The 20,481-nt window shown below is 41.4% G+C and overlaps 1 protein-coding gene across 1 annotated transcript in view; it reads right to left on the minus strand.

The window, feature by feature from the left end:
- Positions 1-4,460: 4,460 nt before the first annotated feature.
- PHEX (phosphate regulating endopeptidase X-linked) overlaps positions 4,461-20,481 on the minus strand; it is a 256,270-nt gene continuing 240,249 nt past the window's right edge. The window contains exons 19-22 of the mRNA XM_060183651.1: positions 17,060-17,125; positions 15,063-15,167; positions 8,553-8,629; positions 4,461-5,420 (exon numbers count right to left, since the gene is read on the minus strand). Coding sequence (XP_060039634.1) covers positions 5,318-5,420; positions 8,553-8,629; positions 15,063-15,167; positions 17,060-17,125 — 351 coding nt within the window. The 3' untranslated portion in view covers positions 4,461-5,317. The remainder of the gene's footprint in view (positions 5,421-8,552; positions 8,630-15,062; positions 15,168-17,059; positions 17,126-20,481) is intronic.

Genomic DNA, 20,481 nt, shown 5'->3' on the forward strand with positions numbered 1-20,481 from the left:
ATAAAATAAAAATAAAAATTTTCATCAGAGGCTCTACTTGTCCTGCTCAAAACACCCCAAAGTGATTCTCCAAATCTCTGGATTTGTCTGAACTGGCAAGACAGTCAGGTTCCCATTGCCCTTCTCCACTCAGTCACTGACACATGGTTACTCAGGGTGGTAACCTCTAAGGCATTTCCAGTTCTGAGGCAAAGAAGCTCCAGTAGAGAGCCAAATCAGAAGAAGACACACACACTAGCCGAGGCAGGGTATCTGATAAAAAGAACTTGTTGGCATCTGAGCAGAGAAAACAGCTGATTCCCAAAAGCAACCACCAAAGGAGAACTGAATGGCTGCTTCTCTGCACACCTAACTGGATGTTCTTATACATCATCACACTTGTCATGCAGTTGGATAATTATAACTGTTGCCATATCCATCTGCCATGTTAGACCAGACTGTTTACTGAGGCCCAAAGACTACATATGCGCCACTTCAATACAACTAGTTGAGTGATTGTAGCACAATGACTGTGTGCTAAATCAATGTCTCTACAGTAGACTATTTAAGAAAGGTGATGGCAGGGGGGGGGGCAGCAGTGATGCACTGGGTTAAGTGCACATAGTGCAAAGTGTAGGGACTAGTGCAAGGATCCCAGTTCAAGCCCCCAGCTCCCCACCTACGGGGGGTGGGGGTCAATTCACAAGCAGTGGAGCAGGTCTGCAGGTGTCTGTCTTTCTCTCCCCTTCTGTCTTCCCCTCCTCTCTCAATTTCTTTCTGTCCTATATGAGAACAACAATAGCAAAAAGAAAGGGGAAAAGTGGCCATCAGGAGCAGTGAATTTGTAGTGCAGGCACGCAGCCCCAGCAATAACCCTGGAGGCAGAAAACAAAACAAAAAAATCATACCACATCTAATGACTTACATTCTGGAAGAAAATACAAAAAGCACCCCCAAATCTTGCATTATCTACAGAGAAAATTACAGCATCCAAATGCCATTTTTAGATACCAGGAAGGTAGTTCAATGGTAGAGCACCCACCTTGCATGCATGGGGTTCTGAAGTTGATCTCTGGCACCACATGGCAACAGCAAGAAGAACTCATTCGATGATGGAGTCATGCTTTGCTCTCTCTCTCTCTCCCTTTCACTGTATTTTTCTCTCTCTCATTCTAAAAATAGGAAAAAGTCAGAACAGGAAGTGTGAGGCCTGGGTTTGATCTCTGGCACCTCATAACAAAATGCCATTTTCCTTATCCAAGGAAGTTAACTCTATTCCAGTGTGTACTCTTCTGACGAATATCACTGTCTAAAACAAAGAACTGGATATATCAATAGATTTATTTAGGTGTGAGTGGTGGCACACCTGGTTGAGTGCACACAATAGCCTGAGTGCACACAATAGCATGTGCAAGGATGTGAATTTAAGCCCCAGGTTCCCACCTGTAGGGGGAAGCTTCACAAATGGTGAGGCAGTGCTGCATGTGGCTTTCCCTCCCACTCTCTTCTCTTGCCCTCTCACTTTCTCTGTCCTATCAAATAAAAAATGAATAATTTTTAAAAGACAGAGATTTTAATATTCTTAAGAAGAGAGAAACCGAAAAGCTTCAAGCAGAATTTTATTGTCCTTAACATGATTGATCATATTGCTTCACAAGGAGAGGAGGAAAATACAATGACCGTTAAGCTTAAAACTGTGTAATCCAAGAATACCTTTCTTCACTCAGTGGAGCACTGCCACTGGTGACAGGAATGTGGTTGCATGAAATAACCAGGCACGCTTCTTCAAGAACTGAATATGCAGCAGAGGCATTATGTTTGAAATGTCAAGGAATGAGCTTGTTAAATGCTAGGTGATTACAGAAACACCGGTGGAATAAATGTCTTTTAGAAATGGGGTTATCTAAGGGTTGGGGGCTAAGGCAAAGGTCAGCATCCCAAAGAACAAAGACTCACCTTCCCTGACTGTGGGTTATTTGACAAGTCATCTCAAACCTCTCCACTTCTCTGGCATAAGCACAAGCTGTGTTGCAAGCCATAGTCTCTAGTTGCTTCTTAGCGAGGCTCCAAGGCTAAATAAGATAAAATGTATGTGCTAGGCTTTAAGCTCCATTGAGAAAAGGCACTAAATAAACTTCAGGATAATGTATGAGTCCTGCCTGACCTTGTATTAGTCATGCCCAAGTCTACTTCAATCAAGGAAAAATTGGAAAGAGGAGGCCAGTGTGGTGTGGGTGTTGAAACGCTCAAGAAACTTTGGACACTGATGGAAAGCCTAAACAAAACCACTCTGTAGGTATAACATACTTGATTGATCCAAGAGAATCTCTCTCTCTCTTTATCTGTCTCTCTGACAGACACACACAGAGACACACACACACACAGAGACATTCTCATATTCTCCCCCTCCCTCTCTCTCCAATGCCAAGACAATAGTTAACTCAATAGTTGACTGGCAAAATATTTGCCCTATGAATCAGAGAAGTGTGGCATAGCAGTCCTACTCTGAGATCTAATATCTAAGTTCTTTTTAATTTCCCATAGCTATTTTTTGTAAAACTGGCTCTACTCCAATGGATGGGTTTAGCAGGGGTTGCCAAAAGTCTGTCTTTTTAGAATCACATTCTTAGGCCAGTTTCTCTCTATTTTTCCCTTCCCTTCCATATGTATTTTATCTCCTTCCCTACAGCACTTAATCAGTGTTTTTTGTTTTAAAGAAAAGAGCTGGGACAGAGTATAATATGTGATTTTAAACAAGAGCATGTATTTGGAAATGCTGTAAGAACACTGTTCTAGCTGGTATGGATGCTTTGTAATTGTTGCTTTGAGTGGGTTTCGTTTTAATGTTGATCATCCTATCTACATATTTCAGTATAACTGAGTTACATCAAGCAAAGTTAATGAGGACAAGGTAAGCATGTTGTTTAGAAAATGTGAGGGTCCAACTGATTACCAAGCAGTTTCCCAGGCCAACAAAGGACTGAGAATTTTCCTTTTTTTTTATTTTTACCAGAGCACTGCTCAGCTCTGGCTTATGGTGTGGGGGATTGAACCTGGGACTTCGGAGCCTCAGGCATGAGAATCTATTGACATAACCATTATGCTATCTACGCCCACCCTGAAATTTCCATTTCCACAGTCATAGTTCTATGCATTCACCAGACACTTTCTCTGACCTGCAGGAATATGTCCATTTGGCATTTAATAGAGAAAGCTAGAAGGAGAGTGCTACTCAAACTGGCATTTGAAATGCTTGTGTACAGGGATAAAACAAGGAGTATCTTGTGTGTCTACACCACATCAAAGTGAGTCCTCTGGATAAAGACATACATGTGCCCAGCATCCCTACCCTCATCTAGCTTGTTTAAAAAATACTTTAAGGTCTCTTTAAGCCATGTTGAGGAAGGAGAAAGGCCACCCTTCGGAAATGTATCCGTTCTGAGAGGAGGAAGTCAAGGGGAAATCACTCTCCTCTGATGAAGGTGGTGTGATTGCTTTCCTTCTAATGGTGCCCCTGTGTTTTCCTCCCTTCAGAAGTTCTCATAGTGCCAGAAGGCCATGGCATGCATTTATTGTATTGTATGCATGTACCTTTCTGAAGGGATGCCAGGTCACAGGGATGCAAAATGGCCTCCTATGTTTAGTCTGAATTTACCATTTTGCTTTGTATATATTCCTACTGGCCCACTCAACAGACACTTCCACACACAATGGGTGATGTGAAGGGGGAGCACAGGGAGTGGATATCTTAAGAAACTGTAAACACTAGGCAACCATTTTAAAGGCATTGGACTTGCAACACACACACACACACACACTGGAGGAGTTCACTTAGCAGAATAAAGCTCTGAAGATCAAAACTGCAGTACTGACCTCCCCATCCCCACTTTAAAAACAATTTTAACAAATCCTTTAGAAGACCTAATGAGTGCAAGTGATCTGTCTTTGGACTACACAGGGAATTTCAGTCAATAGGTTCTAAAATGTTTTCAATCAAAAATCAACCTCTTCGTCAAAAGATTTGGAAGAGACAGAGAGAGAGAGATAGAGAGAGAGAGAGACTGAGAGAGAGAGATTACTGAACCCAAACAGACGGGGACTTTGTAGCCTCTCCCTTGATACAGCACTCATCCCTTTGCACTAAAAGGAATGGACACTGTGCATTCCTAATGGGGAATTGAAACACTGTCTTTCTTGAGGCCTGCTCATTTCAGAAACAAGATACGTTTCTAGGATGTTAACAAGATTTGTGCTCTATGAAGTTTGAACTTCTTGTGGGATTTAGAGATATACCCTTTAGGGGCTGGGCAGTAGTGCACCGGGTTAAGTGCACATAGTAGGAAATGCAAGGACCCGTGCAAAGATCTAGGTTCAAGCCCCCAGTTCCCCACCTGCAGGGGGGGGGGGTCACTTCACAAGCAGTGATGCTGGTCTGCAGATATCTATCTTTCACTTTCCCTCTCTATCTTCCCCTCCTCTCTCAATTTCTCTCTGTTCTACCCAATAAAAAAAATGGGGAAAAATGACCTCCAGGAGCAGGGGATTCACACTGCAGGCACCAAGCCCCAGCAATAACCCTGGAGAGAGAGAGAGAGAGAGAGAGAGAGAGAGAGAGAGAGATTCTTTTCTGTTCAATAAACTCAAATTCTTTACCAAGTCATCTTTCTGCCAGCTTTTGTTCCTGATGACTTAGATAAGGTGATGGGCCAAACCATATATAAACTAGGAGGCATGCTTTTTATTATCCTCAAAGACTCCAAAACTGAAACTAAGAAAGTCATCCCAATATGAAGCATGAAGATTGGAGCTATTCCTCACTTAACTACCTTGGAGTTAATAAATGCAGTGTCATGAGGCATCAAATCTAGCCCTGCACTCCACAGAGCACTCAGAATTCACGGCTATCCACAAGTCCTCATCATTGAGAGTCACAAGCTTATAAAATACAAAAAGAAGAAAAAATCTGGGCACATTCAACTTAGGCCCCCTGCAAAGCTATAGATTCAAAGTGCATGTTCGTCTTAGCTGGGGCTTACACCTAAATGGACACCAGCAAGAGTTCAGCAGATAGCATGCTAGGAAGTCCCCTAGGGGTTTCTTTTTGTTGCTTGGGTTTTCTAAAGGGTACCATGATTTGCTTCTCATATTCCATGTTTTAAGCCCTACAGCCTTGACTATGTAGTGTTTAGATGCAAGCAATACCCAAATGATGAAGATGCATGAAAAGTCAAAGTCCTCAGGGAGGGTAACGCGAAGTAAAAACAGTCGATGGGGAAGTATTCCACTGGCCCTGCTGCTCTGCTCTGCTTCTCCTACGGTGGCGTGACCCGGTGACTAGCTACCAGAGCCGGCAGGAGTTCATGCCTCTGTTCATTGAGGAGTTGGACGGGCAGTTGAAAGCTTTCCCGAATTCTTCGAAGTTGCTAACTGCGCCATTGACTCTGAAAAAGATAGGTCAAACCATGCTTAAACATTTAATTCTTATATATCAACCGGTGTTGAACAAAACTTTAGGAGCATAATGCTTGAAGGGATGGCCAGGCACTCATTTAGTCTGCTTACTAGGGTGATAAGCGGCATCTTGGCTAGCTAAGTAAATCGCGTCCAGTTGTTTCTCTGCAAGCATTCTGAAAGCGAAAATGTCACCATGTAACTAATTGGCATCAAGGAAATATCCAAAGAAATTAGCAGAGTCTAGAGCCAGCACCCCCAGATGCCAGGCAAATGTTCCTAATTAATCTCTCTGAATATCTTCACATTCATCTAAAATGCAGGATTCACCAGTATTAGTGTTCCTGACTTTTTGTAATTTAACTTGACATGGAAGGTATACTGGATAGACAGAATACGCACATATGTGGAATGGAAAGCTCTTTTTTTTTTTCATTTGTCTGTATTACTACCACCCAGATCAAGACTGAGCTCTACTGGTAGCACCAAGAAGACTTCTTGCATGTCCTACCACTAGCACCCCAAGAATGGCTATGGGCCTGGCCTTTACCATCACAATTTACTTTTGTCTGACTTTGAGCTTCAGATGAATGGAAACACACAGCACGATTCTTATTTCTTTCCCTCACTATAAAATCTGTAAGCTCCATCTACATTATGACATTTTCAACTATCTTTAAAGAGCTCATTCAATCTAGAAGAAAATGCATATTCCAACACTTGGACTGTAATTGCCTTTTTTGGAAGTGATATTTCCACTAGATGAGTTCTACTGTGCTATCAATCTATAGCAGCTATCACTACCAAGCCAACAAATAGGAAGAACTCCCTCATCTATTTCTTACTCAACTACGCATGTTCAAAAGTTTGACTAGAGACTTCGCATTCTCACTCTCTATTTCTTCCCTAATGGTTTTGTTACCTGCAGGTGTTTGAATGAATGCAATGACCTGAATTATTAAAAAAAAAAAAAGTCCCCCAAACCTCTTGTGTGTCTCATGTGTTAGCTGGGCTATATGAACAGGCAGGCATGTTTTACAGAGTGATTCAGTGTGGACAAGTGTTAACGATGGAATTTAACTGATAATGAGTAAGCATACCCTGGAAATCATCAGTGAAAATCCAGCATTACAAGCAACTAGTTAGTAAAAGGAAATTAGTTTCTAGAAACTTAATCTGTTGGGTAATTAATCTACTGTGTGGCTTCATCTGCACATTTATCAGTGGGAGGATATTCTACTCCATTAAAGACTGTCACTGTTCATGACAGTTTAGCCCAGTGGGGGAGAATTTCCAACACAGTGATTAGATTTTTATGCTACTGAGTAATTCATAGTCAATTTCAGAGACATTTCTACAGCAAGGTTGGAGGAATACAATTTTAAAATATGCAAAAATTTAGGTGATTTTCCTGCAGTATGCTAATGGATTCATTTAAACATTAAATATAAACATATCCTAATATAATATGTTCTGAGCACAGAAGTGAATAAATATAAATTAGTATGGTTCGTTATGTGTCTATTACAATTCCAAGTCACCTACCATAGAAAATGCCCTTCAAATCATTCTAGAAGCCAAAGATGAGGTAAGCAATGTTAACCTTAATTTTATCTTTAATATTTTATATGTTCTGACAATTAAATATGATTTTGAGTCATAACATAGTTCCCTTCATATATAAGTAACTGATTCAAACTAAGACCCAAACTAAAAGCCAAAATGTAGTGCATATGACTCTAGACATGAATTACAATAGCTAAATAGCACAGTTTGTCCTCTGTGCAAAGAGCTGCTCGGAAAATGGCCACTCATTAACATCTGTTTGTTGGCTGCATGAAAGAACAAGTCTCAGTAAAGATACTCCATAACACAAAACAAGCTAGAACTCTAGGTGCTTTAAGGCACAGGATATAATACCTCATCCTTGTCTAAAAAATAGAGACCAGTAGGGGGGAAAAAAAGTATGTGGATGGAGGAATCAAAACTTTGAGTTTTCTGAGTACCTAAGAATTGCTGCCTTTCAAAAACTGAAAGATTATAAATGGGGATTCATGTTCTTCTTCTTCTAGCGTTTGCCCTTCTTCCGTAGCCAGTCAACAGCATCAGGTTGAGCCTGATGTAAAGTTTCGAGACCTCCTTTGAATCTGGAGAGGTGGCAGTCGTTGACTATGTGGGTCATAGTCTGTCTGGAGCTGCAGGGGCAGTTCGGGTCGTCTCTGGCTCCCCAGCGATGGAACATAGTGGCGCACTGGCCATGGCCTGTTCGATAGCGATTGAGGAGGGCCCAATCATAACGTGCTAGGTCAAAGCCGGGTTGACGCTTGCAGGGGTCTGTGATGAGGTGTTTGTTCTTTACCTCAGCTGACTGCCAACTCTGGGATTCATGTGAAAGTGAGAATCTAAATTATTTTTTAATTATTTTTCTTTATTGGGGGATTAATGGTTTACAGTCAACAGTGAAATACAATAGTTTGTACATGCATAACATTTCCACATGACAATACAACCCCCACTAGGTCCTTCTCTGCGGTCATGTGGGGGAGTGAGCAGAGAGACGGCACAGTGAATGAGAAGCTCATGTCATCCATTCACCCATTTACCTGATTTATCTATAAATTTTTCCCAGAGCACTGCTCAGCTTATGAACCCTCCCCCACACCCCAAAGTCTTTTACTTTGGTACAGTACAGCAACTCCAGTCCAGAGGATCTAAATTCTAGTTACCTTTGGAGTCTTGTACAACCTCGTGGATTGCTTGATACAGCACTAGACTCAGTGTACGCAAACACCTACTACTAAAGTTTTGTTGAGAGAATGTTAAATAAGCCATCTTTCTTCTGAGATAAGAAAAGACACCTAGTTTCTATTTGTTGGCAAAATAGAGATGTCACTCACGCACAAGCTTTCACTTGATCACCTACTTCATGGAGCACTGGGAGGGTGAGGGCGTGAGCAGAGAGACGGCACAGTAAATGAGAAGCTCATGTCACCCATTTACCTGATTTATCTATAAATTTTCCCAGAGCACTGCTCAACTTATGATAGTGTGGGGGACTGAATCTGGGCCTTTGGAGCCTCAGGCATAACCATTATTCTATCCCCCAGCCCTTGCCCATTTACCTGAACTGTGGGGGGCTGTGAGTGCCAATCTGGACTTGTTCTCGGGCAGCTTCTGACCTGTAGGAATTGCATCTCACCTAGGGGGAAAAATAAGCAGCCTGATAATCATGTCCCCATACCAATTTTCTACTGCCTTAACTGTCCCAAACTATACGTGTGAGTAATTTTTAGAATCAATGACTACACAGAGTCTTAGTAGACCAGATAAAACACCATTGTTGGTAGCAATATCTATTATTCTAACTCCCAGTGTAGAATATTTATCATGGTGAATAATTCTATTTGAGTAAATGAGGAAGGTTTTCAAATCCACACTTTAAACAAGAGGATAGCATATGTGTCCAAGAGTTGACCTATGTGTTGGGCAAGTAATACAGTGCTTAAAATCCCCTTATCATGATTAGTCAACAATTTGTTCTGCTCTATATCTTAATGCTTTTTCAGCCACCAGGTTCCAGATGCTACCATGATGTCAACCTGACTTCCCTAGGTAGACGACTGCACCAATGTGTCCTGGAGCCCCGCTTCCCCAGATCCCTATCCCACTAGGGAAAGAGAGAGACAGGCTGGGAGTATGAATTGACCTGTCAATGCCCATGTTCAGCGGAGAAGCAATTACAGAAACCAGACCTTCCACCTTCTGCACCTCCCAGAGGGATAAAGAATAGGAAAGCTATCAAGGGTGGGGATTGGATACAGAGTTCTGGTGGTGGGAATTGTGTGGAACTGAATCCCTCTTATCCTATGGTCTTGTCAATATTTCCATTTTATAAATAAAATTTTTAAAGAGGGTAAAATTAGAATCCTCATGGGAGAAAATGAACTACAGAACTTCCATTGCACAAAATTAAAAAAAAAAGAAGAATCCCCCCTTAGCAAATGTAATCATATTCACTCAAGCCAATACAGTCAACCAATCATCGATTATTGAGTATGGTCATGAGAAGTTAGTATTTTGGGGGCCGTACAGCAGTGCACACAGTTAAGCACACATATTACCGAGTGTAAAGACCTGGGTTTGAGCCCCCTGCTCCCCATCTGCAGGGGGTCCACTTCACAAGCATTAAAGCAGGTCTGCAGGTGTCTGTCTTTCTCTCTTCCTCTCTATCTACCCATCCTCTTGCAATTTCTCTCTGCCCTAACTAGTAAAAATTAGGAAACAAATGAAAACCAAAACAAACAAGCAAAAAAGGCAAAAATGGACATCGGGAGCTTCCGGTGGATTCCTAGTGCCAGCACTGAGCCTCAACAAAAATCCTGGTTGCAATAAAAAGAGGACAAGGAGTAGTAGTCTTTTGCACTTTGGGTGTACTGCTTGCCTCACTCTTCTCTGGGCCTTGGACAGGAAGGTGCTTCTTCATTTCCTCTGAAGGTAGACAAAGATAGATATATGATTTATTTTGACCAATGAATTATAAACACAAGATATATATATATATGTGTGTGTGTGTGTGTGTGTGTGTGTGTGTGTGTGTGTGTGTGTGTGTTATCTCTCTATATGATATGTATGAGTGTGTGTGTTATCTCACTAGCAGAAACTTTAAAATCCTGACAGAGGGACCAAGCAGCAGCACACCTGGTAGAGTGCACACATTATTACCATAAGGGCCAGGGTTCAAGCTCCTGGTACCATCTGTATGGAGGAAGCTTTATGAGCAGTGAAGCAAGTGTTGTAGGTGTCTCTCTTTCTCCCTATCTCCCCATTCCCTCTCAATTTCTCTCCAACTCTATCAAAAAACTGAGGTGGGTGGGGGTGGGAGGAGTATGGTGACTGTTGGGCATATTATGCAGGCATTGAGACCCAGAGATCACCCTGGTGTAAGGAATTTTTTTTTAATTCTGGAAGAAGTTTCAAAAGCTTCAACGACAATTGAAGATACTACATTAAGGGTCAGTGCACATTATCTCACGCTATTTTCCTAGTTCCAAGAGGCAATGTGGAAGCCAGTAGCATGCTGGGATCAACACTCCATCATCCAGCTTCTTGGGTCCCAAACAGAAGCAGAGGATCACTGCTGAGCCACAGTAGACATGGCACATGAACAAAAAATGATAAACTCTCTTTCTTCTGCCATAAACTATTTAACCCTGGTGTAACATCTTGACGTATGAACACAACGAGGACTCGTGAATATTGTGGGAATTCCAAGTGCATGGGGAAAATGAAAGCACCAACACAGAGACAAAATAAGCAAGACATCCTTCTCTGATGAACTGGGAGGAGTGGTACACTGCAATGGAGACCAGGGAAGATGGAAGATGGTCCCAGATTTCTAATTACCTGAGCAATGGGAACACATGTTTAAACTACAGTGAAGCATTGGCTTAAGGAAGAAAGTGGTAAAAAGTATATTTTTAAAGACTTATCTATCAAGGGTACATAGTGGAAGGAGGTAATTAGAGACTAGCTAGAAGGTTATTTTTAGAATCTGGGTATGTTCTCAAGGACCACCTACTAAATAAGCAGAAATGGGGACTGGAAAGAAGTACAAGAGTAAGAATAACCTCTAAGGAAATCTGGCAGGTCTTTGAGCTTGAGGGCTATATGAGGCAGTAGGATAAAATGATGCTATGGCTTCAGAAGCTCTGAAGATGTTTTCATGGTGTAATTCCTTAATTTCCTCAGAAGCTACCTAATGTGAAGTTGTTTCTGGTATTATATTTCAACACATTTTTCATTATGTTATCACTTCATATATCCTTACATTATTATATAGTGTTGTCTTTTTAGAAACATTTAATTTTTTGTTTGTTTATATGAGAAAGATGATGAGGTAAAGATACACAGAAAGAAACAAAAAACATAACCTTCTCAGCTCTGACTTATGGCAGAGCTTCAGTAATAACACTAGTGGCAACTTAAAAATAAAAATAAATTAAAAATAGTGAGGTCTCAGTCCTCTGGAAGTGCCTTGGCCCGCACAGTGCTAGGAAATGGAGCAAGAGAGATGAGAGAAATAGTAATATTACTTGGTTGTGAATGAGTGAAACTGAGTTAATGCATTTTGGGCCTGACCATAGGTTGGGTTTTTTTTTTAATTTAATTTTCAATTTTTATTTTACCAGAGTACTGCTCCTCTGGCTTATGGTCTGGTGCTGGGGATTGATCCTGGGACCTCAGAGCCTCAGGCCTGAGAGTCTTTTTGCATAACTAGTATGCCATCCTCCCAGCCCTATAGGATTATCCTTGTTTCATGTATCATTAAAGAGATTTCTGGAAGTGCATTATGGTTGTTACTATTTTCCTAGTACCTTCCCAGGAGGGAAAATAACTTGACTCCCTATAAACCAACATGCAAAGATTGAAAATCTTATTTTGTCAGTAGAAAAAATTCCACGAGAAATTTATCATTAGTGATACAAACTAGCTTTGAATTTTCCTTGAATCTCTTTAGCTAGCTTAAAATAAGCCAGACATGATTTGGATTTTTGTTTGGAGACATTTCAAAATTCGGGCTATAATGTTACTATCAATTCATTTATTTCATTGTCAAAGCAATACTGTGGACCAGAATGTAAGTAAGAACTGAAGGACCTTGGACTTTGTTTTCCAGAACAAGGATCAGAAAGCTTCCTGTAGGAGGACAGATAGAAAGTAGTTCAGGCTTTGCTGCTGAAGCACAAATCTATTCATAAAATGACATTAAAAGGAAAGAATGTGGCCATTACCAAATGAGATAATAGCTTAAAAAAATAAACCAGACAATAGACTACATTCAACCCAGGAGTCTCAATTTGTCACCTTCTGCTCTAGAACATTCTAACTATACTGCACAAACTTGTTTTATATATTGAACCCAGTGTTGATCTAAGCGAATGACTCCTTGGTTGAAATTAGCCTCATTCTTTTCAGCAACACACCTAAAGATGGCAAGTGTATCCAATATACCCAACACATCTTTGTTGTATGCTATGAAATGAATAAGAAGTGTAAAGATCCAAAATAGTCACTGTGGAGTAACTGAAAATCTTCAGCATCTGAGAAAAATCAAATGTTTTATAATCAAATCATTGTAATGAAGGTAAGTATAAAAGAATTGAAATTTAAAGAGAGAGACATGGAGACTAGAGCTCTTAGGGGAGTTTACAGAATAGGCAGAATACTCAATATAGATCCTGATGGGTGAAAGTGGGCTTGGATAATCTGAGGGGGGTAAGAAAAGGAACATGTCATAGAAGGAAAAGCAAAAGCAAATGCATGGAAGCATAATGGTGTGAAGGGGTGTTGGAGGTGAGGAGATATGCTCCACTGAGGATGAGTCTAATAACCTATACGAGTTTGAAACCAGTTGGGTAGAGTTGGATCAGACTGAGGACAACTTTGAAAGTCCGGTGAAGCTGTCTGACCCCATTTGAGAGTGACTATTTCCTTCAGCATGCCAGTAATGGAAGAAAAGGTGCCATTTAGTGACATATAAGGCAGAAGGTGGTGGAAAGATACCAACTCTAGGAAAACATGCCATGAAGCTGTTAAAATAACCCAAAGTAAAAGAGATCAAGGCCTATCAATGACAAGATAGAGGAATGGGGACAAAGAGCAGTTAGGTCTGAAATCTAGTTAGAAGGATAAAACATTTTACTTTCGGGAAAATGTGCCATAAAACCAAGGTCACTGGTGACCTGAGAATCCAGATTTTCTAGCCAGGCAGATGCACAGATAGGGTTGAGGGTTGATAGACATGGAAAATTAAAATGGAAAGTGAAATTGGTGATGACTCCGCTTTTGCTGCTAGCAGGTTGGTAAATTATCACTGATTTTACGTTGTCACATCAGCTGTAGGATAAAGGACCCCAGAGGAGTAAGACACCTTTAGCATGAGTTGAGTTGACTGAGGAAGACTGAAAACTTTGGTCTAGGCTGGCACATCCAGAAACCTATTTGTCCACTATAAGGACATGTATCCATCATCAACCCTCTCTGAGTGCTTTGAAAATGAGTCCTCCACATCTGTGACATGAACCAGTGCAATCACCAGTAAGAAAAGAGAATTAGCACTTGTCGCATTAGCTAGAGAGTTCCAAACTGTGCCATGGTGGACGGGTGGTAGTGTACCAGGTTAAGCACACATAGTACAAAGTACAAGGACCTGTGCAAGGATCCTGGTTCGAGCCCCTAGCTCCCCACCTACAGGGGGGTCACTTCAAAGGTGGTGAGGCAGGTCTGCAGTTTTCTATCTTCCTCTCCCTTCTTAATTCTCTGTTTTATTCAATAAAAAAAGAAAAGGAAAAAGAAGAAAATAATGGTCACCAGGAGCAGTGGATTCGTAGTGCTGGCACCAAGCCCCAGAAATCACCCTGGAGGCAAGAAAAAAAAGAAGAAAAAAAGAAAAACTACAATAAAAAAAACACTGTGCCATGTTTGGTACGTCTTCCTTTCCATTTCTGTTCAGAGAGCCCATTGAACTCACAAGAGAGTGCCATGACTCTCCTGACTTTTGGCAGTGTTTTCTTTTTCAGCTTTAGTAGTCTTTACATCTCTACAGGAAAGTTGGAAACATAGCATTGAGAAGTAGTAAATGGTGGGTTGTGTCGGCACATGGAGCAAAGTAGAAGGGCAAGGCCACAGCAGGGAAAGAATGGGGAATGATCATACATAGTATGAATACACTAAGAAGTCAAAGTCAGGCTACATTAAAAAAAATACTCCAGGGGGTGGTCGGGCGGTAGTGCAGTGGGTTAAGCACATGTGGCACAAAGCACAGGAACCGGTGTAAGGATCCCGGTTCGAGCCCCCGGCTCCCCACCTGCAAGGGAGTCGCTTCACAGGCAGTGAAGCAGGTCTGCAGGTGTCTATCTTTCTCTCCCGCTGTCTTCCCCTCCTCTCTCCATTTCTCTCTGTCATATCCAACAACAACAACAATAATAGTAACAACACCGATGGACAACAAGGGCAACAAAAGGGAAAATAAATGGCCTCCAGGAGCAGTGGATTCACACGGAGTCCTGGCAATAACCCTGGAGGCAAAAAAAAAAAAAAATTCAGGTAGATATCTAAGTGGAATTGCTTACATGATAGATCTATTGTTAATATTTTGGAAATCAACATGCTGTTATAGACCAGTTTATATCTCTACCAATAATGTATGAGGGTCCCCTTTTTTTTAACTCATAACATTGCCAATTCTTGCAGTGCTAGCTTTCTGAGATAAGCTTTCTCCCAGGTGTGAGGGGATGTTGCATTGTGGTTTTGGTGGGCAATTCCCTAATAATAAGTGGTAATGAAAAAAAAGTACCAATGTAGTGGGTAGTGGCAATAGGGCAGATATCAACTGCTTTAAAAAAAGGCTCATTTGAACCTAGATTGATTCATTTAATTCATTATGTCACATAAAGCTTTTACTAAGTGAAACATAACCTAAGAATATAGCAAGAGTATAAAAATAAGCAGCAATATAAATTTCAGCTAAAAATCAAAGCTATGCTACTGAACTTTCATTCCAAACTTTTGATCAAGGGAGCTAGCCTAAGTCCCACAGTTCATCTCCAATGCCCTTTGCTCAGTCTACTCACATGTGCGTAACTCAGAAAGAAGAGCTGGTTGTTGGTGAACGGGATGCCGGGTAGAAGGGGCTCCTCGATCCCCTGTCTCTTGTCATTTATCCATTTCCTATATGCCTGGAGAGAGAAGCAGAATTGGTGAGCCTCTGCAAGTGGCTTTCTCTTCTCTCATCCAGTACAGAGATAGTCCATACATCCTTTGCTAAGTGCCCTGTACACCATGTCAAGTTCTCCTCTAGGAAAACACATAACTGGAAGTGCAAGTCAATGTTACTTAGCCTAACAGTGATAATCGGTTCGTCTGCAGAAAGACCGTACACTCGGTAAACACCAAAGCAGCTGGACCAAAGTGTTCTGATGCTAAATGACTTCTAAAACATTCTTTCTTCCCAGGGAACAAACAAATCTAACACAGTGGCAAGGTCTATGGCAATAAATTTTGAGGTCAGCACACTGACAATTTTTTTCTCTTGTCAAATAAAGATTCATTTTCTATCTCCATCATTTTAGGGAAAAAAAGATATTTTAACTAGACTATCAGGAAGATATAAGCTCAAACTGATGTTTACACTGAATGCAGGTGGCTTTACACAAATCTTTCCATATCATCCATATGATTCTCGTCGAATCATGGATCAACAGAAGATGAAAACATCATTACAGACTCTTATTTAAGCAACAGTATGAGACCCAATAGCCTCTGACCACAAGCTATAAGCTTGTTATTTCGTGAGGAAATTATGAATTTCAACAAAAGTATACAGCATGAATTAAAAAAAAATGAGTGGAGGGGGGTTGGGCAATGATGCACCAGGTTAAGTGAACATAGTACAAAGCGCAAGAATTCTGGTTCAAGCCCCCGGCTCCCCACTTGCATGGAGGTCACTTCACAGGTGGTGAAGCAGGTCTGCAGGTGCCTATCTTTCTCTCTCCCTTTCTATCTTCCCCACCCCTCTCAGTTTCTCTCTGTCCTGACCAATAAAATGGGGGGAAAATGGCTGTCCTGAGTAGTGCTGACACCAAGCCCCAGCAATAACTCTGAAGGCAAAATAAATAAATAAATAAATAAATAAATAAATAAATAAATAAGAAAAAATGGGTAGAAGATCTAAACAGGAAGTTCACTATCAAAGACACACAGGTGGTCAACAAACACATGATGAAATGTTCTCCCTCATCCTTATTAGGGAATTGAAGTGCAAAGCACAGTGAGATATCCGCTCAACAAGATGGATAGACTTCAGGGGGATTGTGCTAAATGCAGCAAGTCAGAAAGAAGAAGACAAAAAACATACGATTTTATTCATCTGTGGAATATGAAGAGACAAAGCAAATAAACAAAACAAAAGTAAAATCAAAACTCCTTAGACTCTAGTTTAAAAAAAAATGGTGGTTACCAGAAGGAGAAAAAGGGGAGATAGGATAGGTAGAGGAGGCCAGCTGGTTGGTAGTGGACTGTGACTGACCATCCGGTGGGGGACCTGGTGTGTTATCTATGCTGTTGCTGCTGTGCAAGACGGGGCACCGGGACCTATACAGAACTGTAGACTAGTCAAATGTTTTAGCTTAAAATTTAGCTTAGTCAAATGTTTTCTAATGTAAAATAAAAACATTAAAACAGAGAAAATGATAAGAAGGGCTGCAGAGTCGCACAAGGAAAGCTCAAATGAGCAGAGTGCAGAGGCAATCGATCTCTAAGATGCTCCAGCATTATTGTGAACACACATCTTCTGAAAGTCATGTTTCAGATACATAATCCTCAGTATCAGCAAGTGCTATTCTGCAGGGTGACTTCATGCCCTGAAGAGAAAACAGAAATCTGCTCCACTCATATAATGGAATACAATAGAGTCATTGGTGAAAGGGAATTCTGTTTACAGAAATTCACAAAATTGACAGAATTCCAACTCCTCAGGAACATCTGTATACGTTGTAACTTGAGGTACATCCATACAGTGTTTTATAGTTTGCTTTTTAAATCACGGCAAATGCAGCAGTGCACACCATACCCTAAAAGCTTCCCGCAGACCTCCATTATCGGCGATATTTTCTCCCAGAGTCCTCTTCCCCTTCACCTAGTCAAAAGAAAAGAAGAGAGAAAAAAAAGTGTTTCACAACCAGCTATCATTCAACAGGAGACATAAATATGATAGCAAGAGAAAGTATCTTATTCTAAAAAGGAAATTACAATACATAAATCAGAGGTAGTTGTGATAGACTGCGAGATGGCAAAGTAATCCCAGCAAGGTGCTCCTGATGTAATAATTTCTGTTTTATTAAGCTAAACGTTTCTTTTTCATTCACCTCTCCATGCTCACCAATTTAGCCAGCTCCAATAAATGTTCACAGCAATGTAGGTGACTCTGGTTTAATGGGGGAAGATATAACTATCAATATACAGATTACTTTTTCTGATTCACACATATCTTTTTGAGTGTCCTTTTCAGTGTGCTTATGTTTGCAAAAACCTACCACCCTCACGGAACAAGATTTCAGGACTGGCCATCACCATTTTGCCTTCAACAATTTCCATGACAAATTAAAATGTGGGTGGTTCTCATGAGAAACAAAAATCAAATTGAAGCAGCACTGACCACAAGGTTGAGGTCTGTAGTGTGTATGGCAACCAGCCAAGCATGGCAAGAAATTCGTCCATGCACTGGAAGATTGCTTCTTAAACCCTTCTACAGTGGAAGATGAAAAATATTTTAAATCAAGCCAGCCCATAAAACCACTCCAACCTACTTCTAGTCTCTGGTGACTAGACTGTACTGTTTTTTTTTTTTTTTCAATGGTTAGCAGGATGGGCTGGGGTAAAAGAAGGGTAATACTTTGTGGTGTGTAGAAATCGTATAAAGTTCAAATTTCAGTCTCATAAATCAGGTTTTAGCAGATCACAGCCAAGCCTGCTCATGTTCGTGTTTTCTCTGGCTGTTCTCTTACTGCAGATGGAACTTAGTGGCTACGAGGAGAGTTTACAGTCCATGGAGCCTAATATACTTACTGCCTGGTCCTTTATAAACCACAGAGTAATGCCCCCACCCCAGATAGCTACATCCTAATGCACTGAGCCCCTCACTATGTTACCATATATGGCAAAGAGGATTTTTTTAAGTGCAGGGGATCAAACTGGGGGCCTCAGCTTGCAAAGTATGAAATCTATTCTGAGTCATCTCCCTAGATGTCAGGGATGATTTTTAAAATATAAATAAGGCCAGGTATGTAGCTCAATGGTAAAGACATTCTTTCCACATTTAAACATATGAGGTCCTAAGTTCAATGTCCAGGGCACACATCCCCCAAACAACACACCCAGACTTATATCCCTGAAATTCTACGATTTAAGTTAAGGATCTTGAGATGGACATATTTATTATTCAGTTGGATCCAATACAACCACAAAAGTCTGGATAAATAGAGGAAAAGGAAGTCAAGATTGTGAGTGACACACAATGTAAGAAGGCTGTGGGAGTTATTGCTGACTCTGAAGAAGTAAGGTGCCACAAGCTAAGGAAAACAGGAACCTTCTAAGAGTTAAGAAAGATGAGGAAAAGGAATTGGGTCGGCTGGGAAAGCACAGGGCTTGCTTGACTGAGGCTCACAAGTTGATTCTCTATACTGCATACACTGAAGTTTGTTCTCTCTCTCTCTTTCTCTCCCTCTCCCTCTCCCTCTCCTTCTCCCTCTCCCCTTTCCCTCTCCCTTGTGAAATTCTGTCTCCTATGAAATAGATCTAAAGTGTAAAATATAAGTGAGCAAAGCAAAGCAAGAAAGCAGAGCCCCTGCCCCAACCTTTTGACAGGAATGCAGCCCTGGCAACACCTTGGTTCTAGCTTAGACATACAGAACTCAGATATTCTGAGTCAGACATACAGAACTGTCAAATAATAAAGTCTTGCTATATGACGTCACTCTACCTGTGATGGTTTGTTACAGCAGCACCAGGAAATGAAGACACCCCGCTATAACTTTCCTGGATCTTCCTCACCCTCCTTTCAAGCCAACCAAATTACTCAGGCGTAAAGCGTTGCCAATGAATGAAAACCCTGGGCAAGCATTTGCTACTATGACCACCTAGGGTCCATCTAGCTTCTGTTTGCAAAATTGACCATTCCTGCTTTGTATGCATGCATTCTTGGTTTGTTTGATGTTTTACTAGGGAAGTAATGGTCTGCAAGACAATTGCTGTCACATGGGTACGATTTCTCCTCCTTACATGGCAGATGTCTGCACATGAATTCTTTCCACCACTAAACTCCACCATTGTGCATTGGGTCCCTGATGCCCTCTCAACCCCTCCCTCTGCTCCCCACCCACGTTCTCTGTCTTGCTACAATAGATAATGTCCAGGCCACGTCCCACCCTGCACAATACATTCTTTTAATGTAGTGCTATCGGATTTCTTCCTTGATTCACAAATGAGGACGCTTGAGTTGAGGCTGGGTAACAGATGTCATGGGTTCCATCCAGATGCCTTTATACCTACACTGCATACCTATTCCTACAGCTGCTAGCAGGCCAGGAAAATAAATCTTAGCTCAAGACAGCCACCTCACCTGGCAACTCTTGGTAGCCAATGCCCCATTCACTTCTCAGTGGCCAGAGTGAGCAACATCTGTGCTGCAATCCACGCTCTGGAACCCTCTATGGGGTCAAGATGAGGCTAAATTTCTGAAGCCAATGTTTTTCTTCAACCCTTTACACAAGTTTCTCCTGCAACCACTGACCTAAGAAATCCTTCTTTGGACTCTGTTTTTTTTTAGTGCATCTGAGGGGAGGATGAAATGAATAAATCAACTGCCCACACTTCCCAGGCACCCAGACCCAAGCAGTCTGTCTTCAGCACTTTAGATTCTTAAAATGCTACTGCCTCAATTCCTTTGGATTTCTTTGTTTTAATGCCACATGAGAGGGATGAACTCAGCTCCGTGTGCAAATACAATGCCACTGAGTGACCTCCAGGTCATTTCCTTTTCCTTTTTTTTTTTTTTTTTTTTTTTTGTTTAAACTTAGCAGTGGAGAGGGAGAGATAGAGGTATGATGACTTAGCATCTCTCCACCATCCATGGAGCTCCCCCTGGCGGGTCTATGTAGTACTGGAGCTTGAACTCAGAGCATGGTGAGTCACACAATCTACCTGCTGAACTAAGTCCAGGCTCTCAGTGGTTATCACTACATCTACCTATGCTTGACTTTATCTCCTTCCTAATACTTCCACACATTTCCTAAATGAGGGGTGTGAGGATCACCTCACTCCTCTGGCTCTTCCCACTCTAGATCCCAGGCTGGCCTCTCAGGACTCAAAAACAGCTGACAGTCTGCTTCTGTGGCACTCCACTGGAGCTCCACTCAAACCTCCACAGAGAAGGATTCAGACACACGGGACTGACCCCCCCCTCAAATGGAACAAAAGCCTCCATTTCTCCACTGG

This window comes from Erinaceus europaeus, chromosome X, assembly GCF_950295315.1.
Source record: "Erinaceus europaeus chromosome X, mEriEur2.1, whole genome shotgun sequence".
NCBI lineage: Eukaryota > Metazoa > Chordata > Mammalia > Eulipotyphla > Erinaceidae > Erinaceus > Erinaceus europaeus.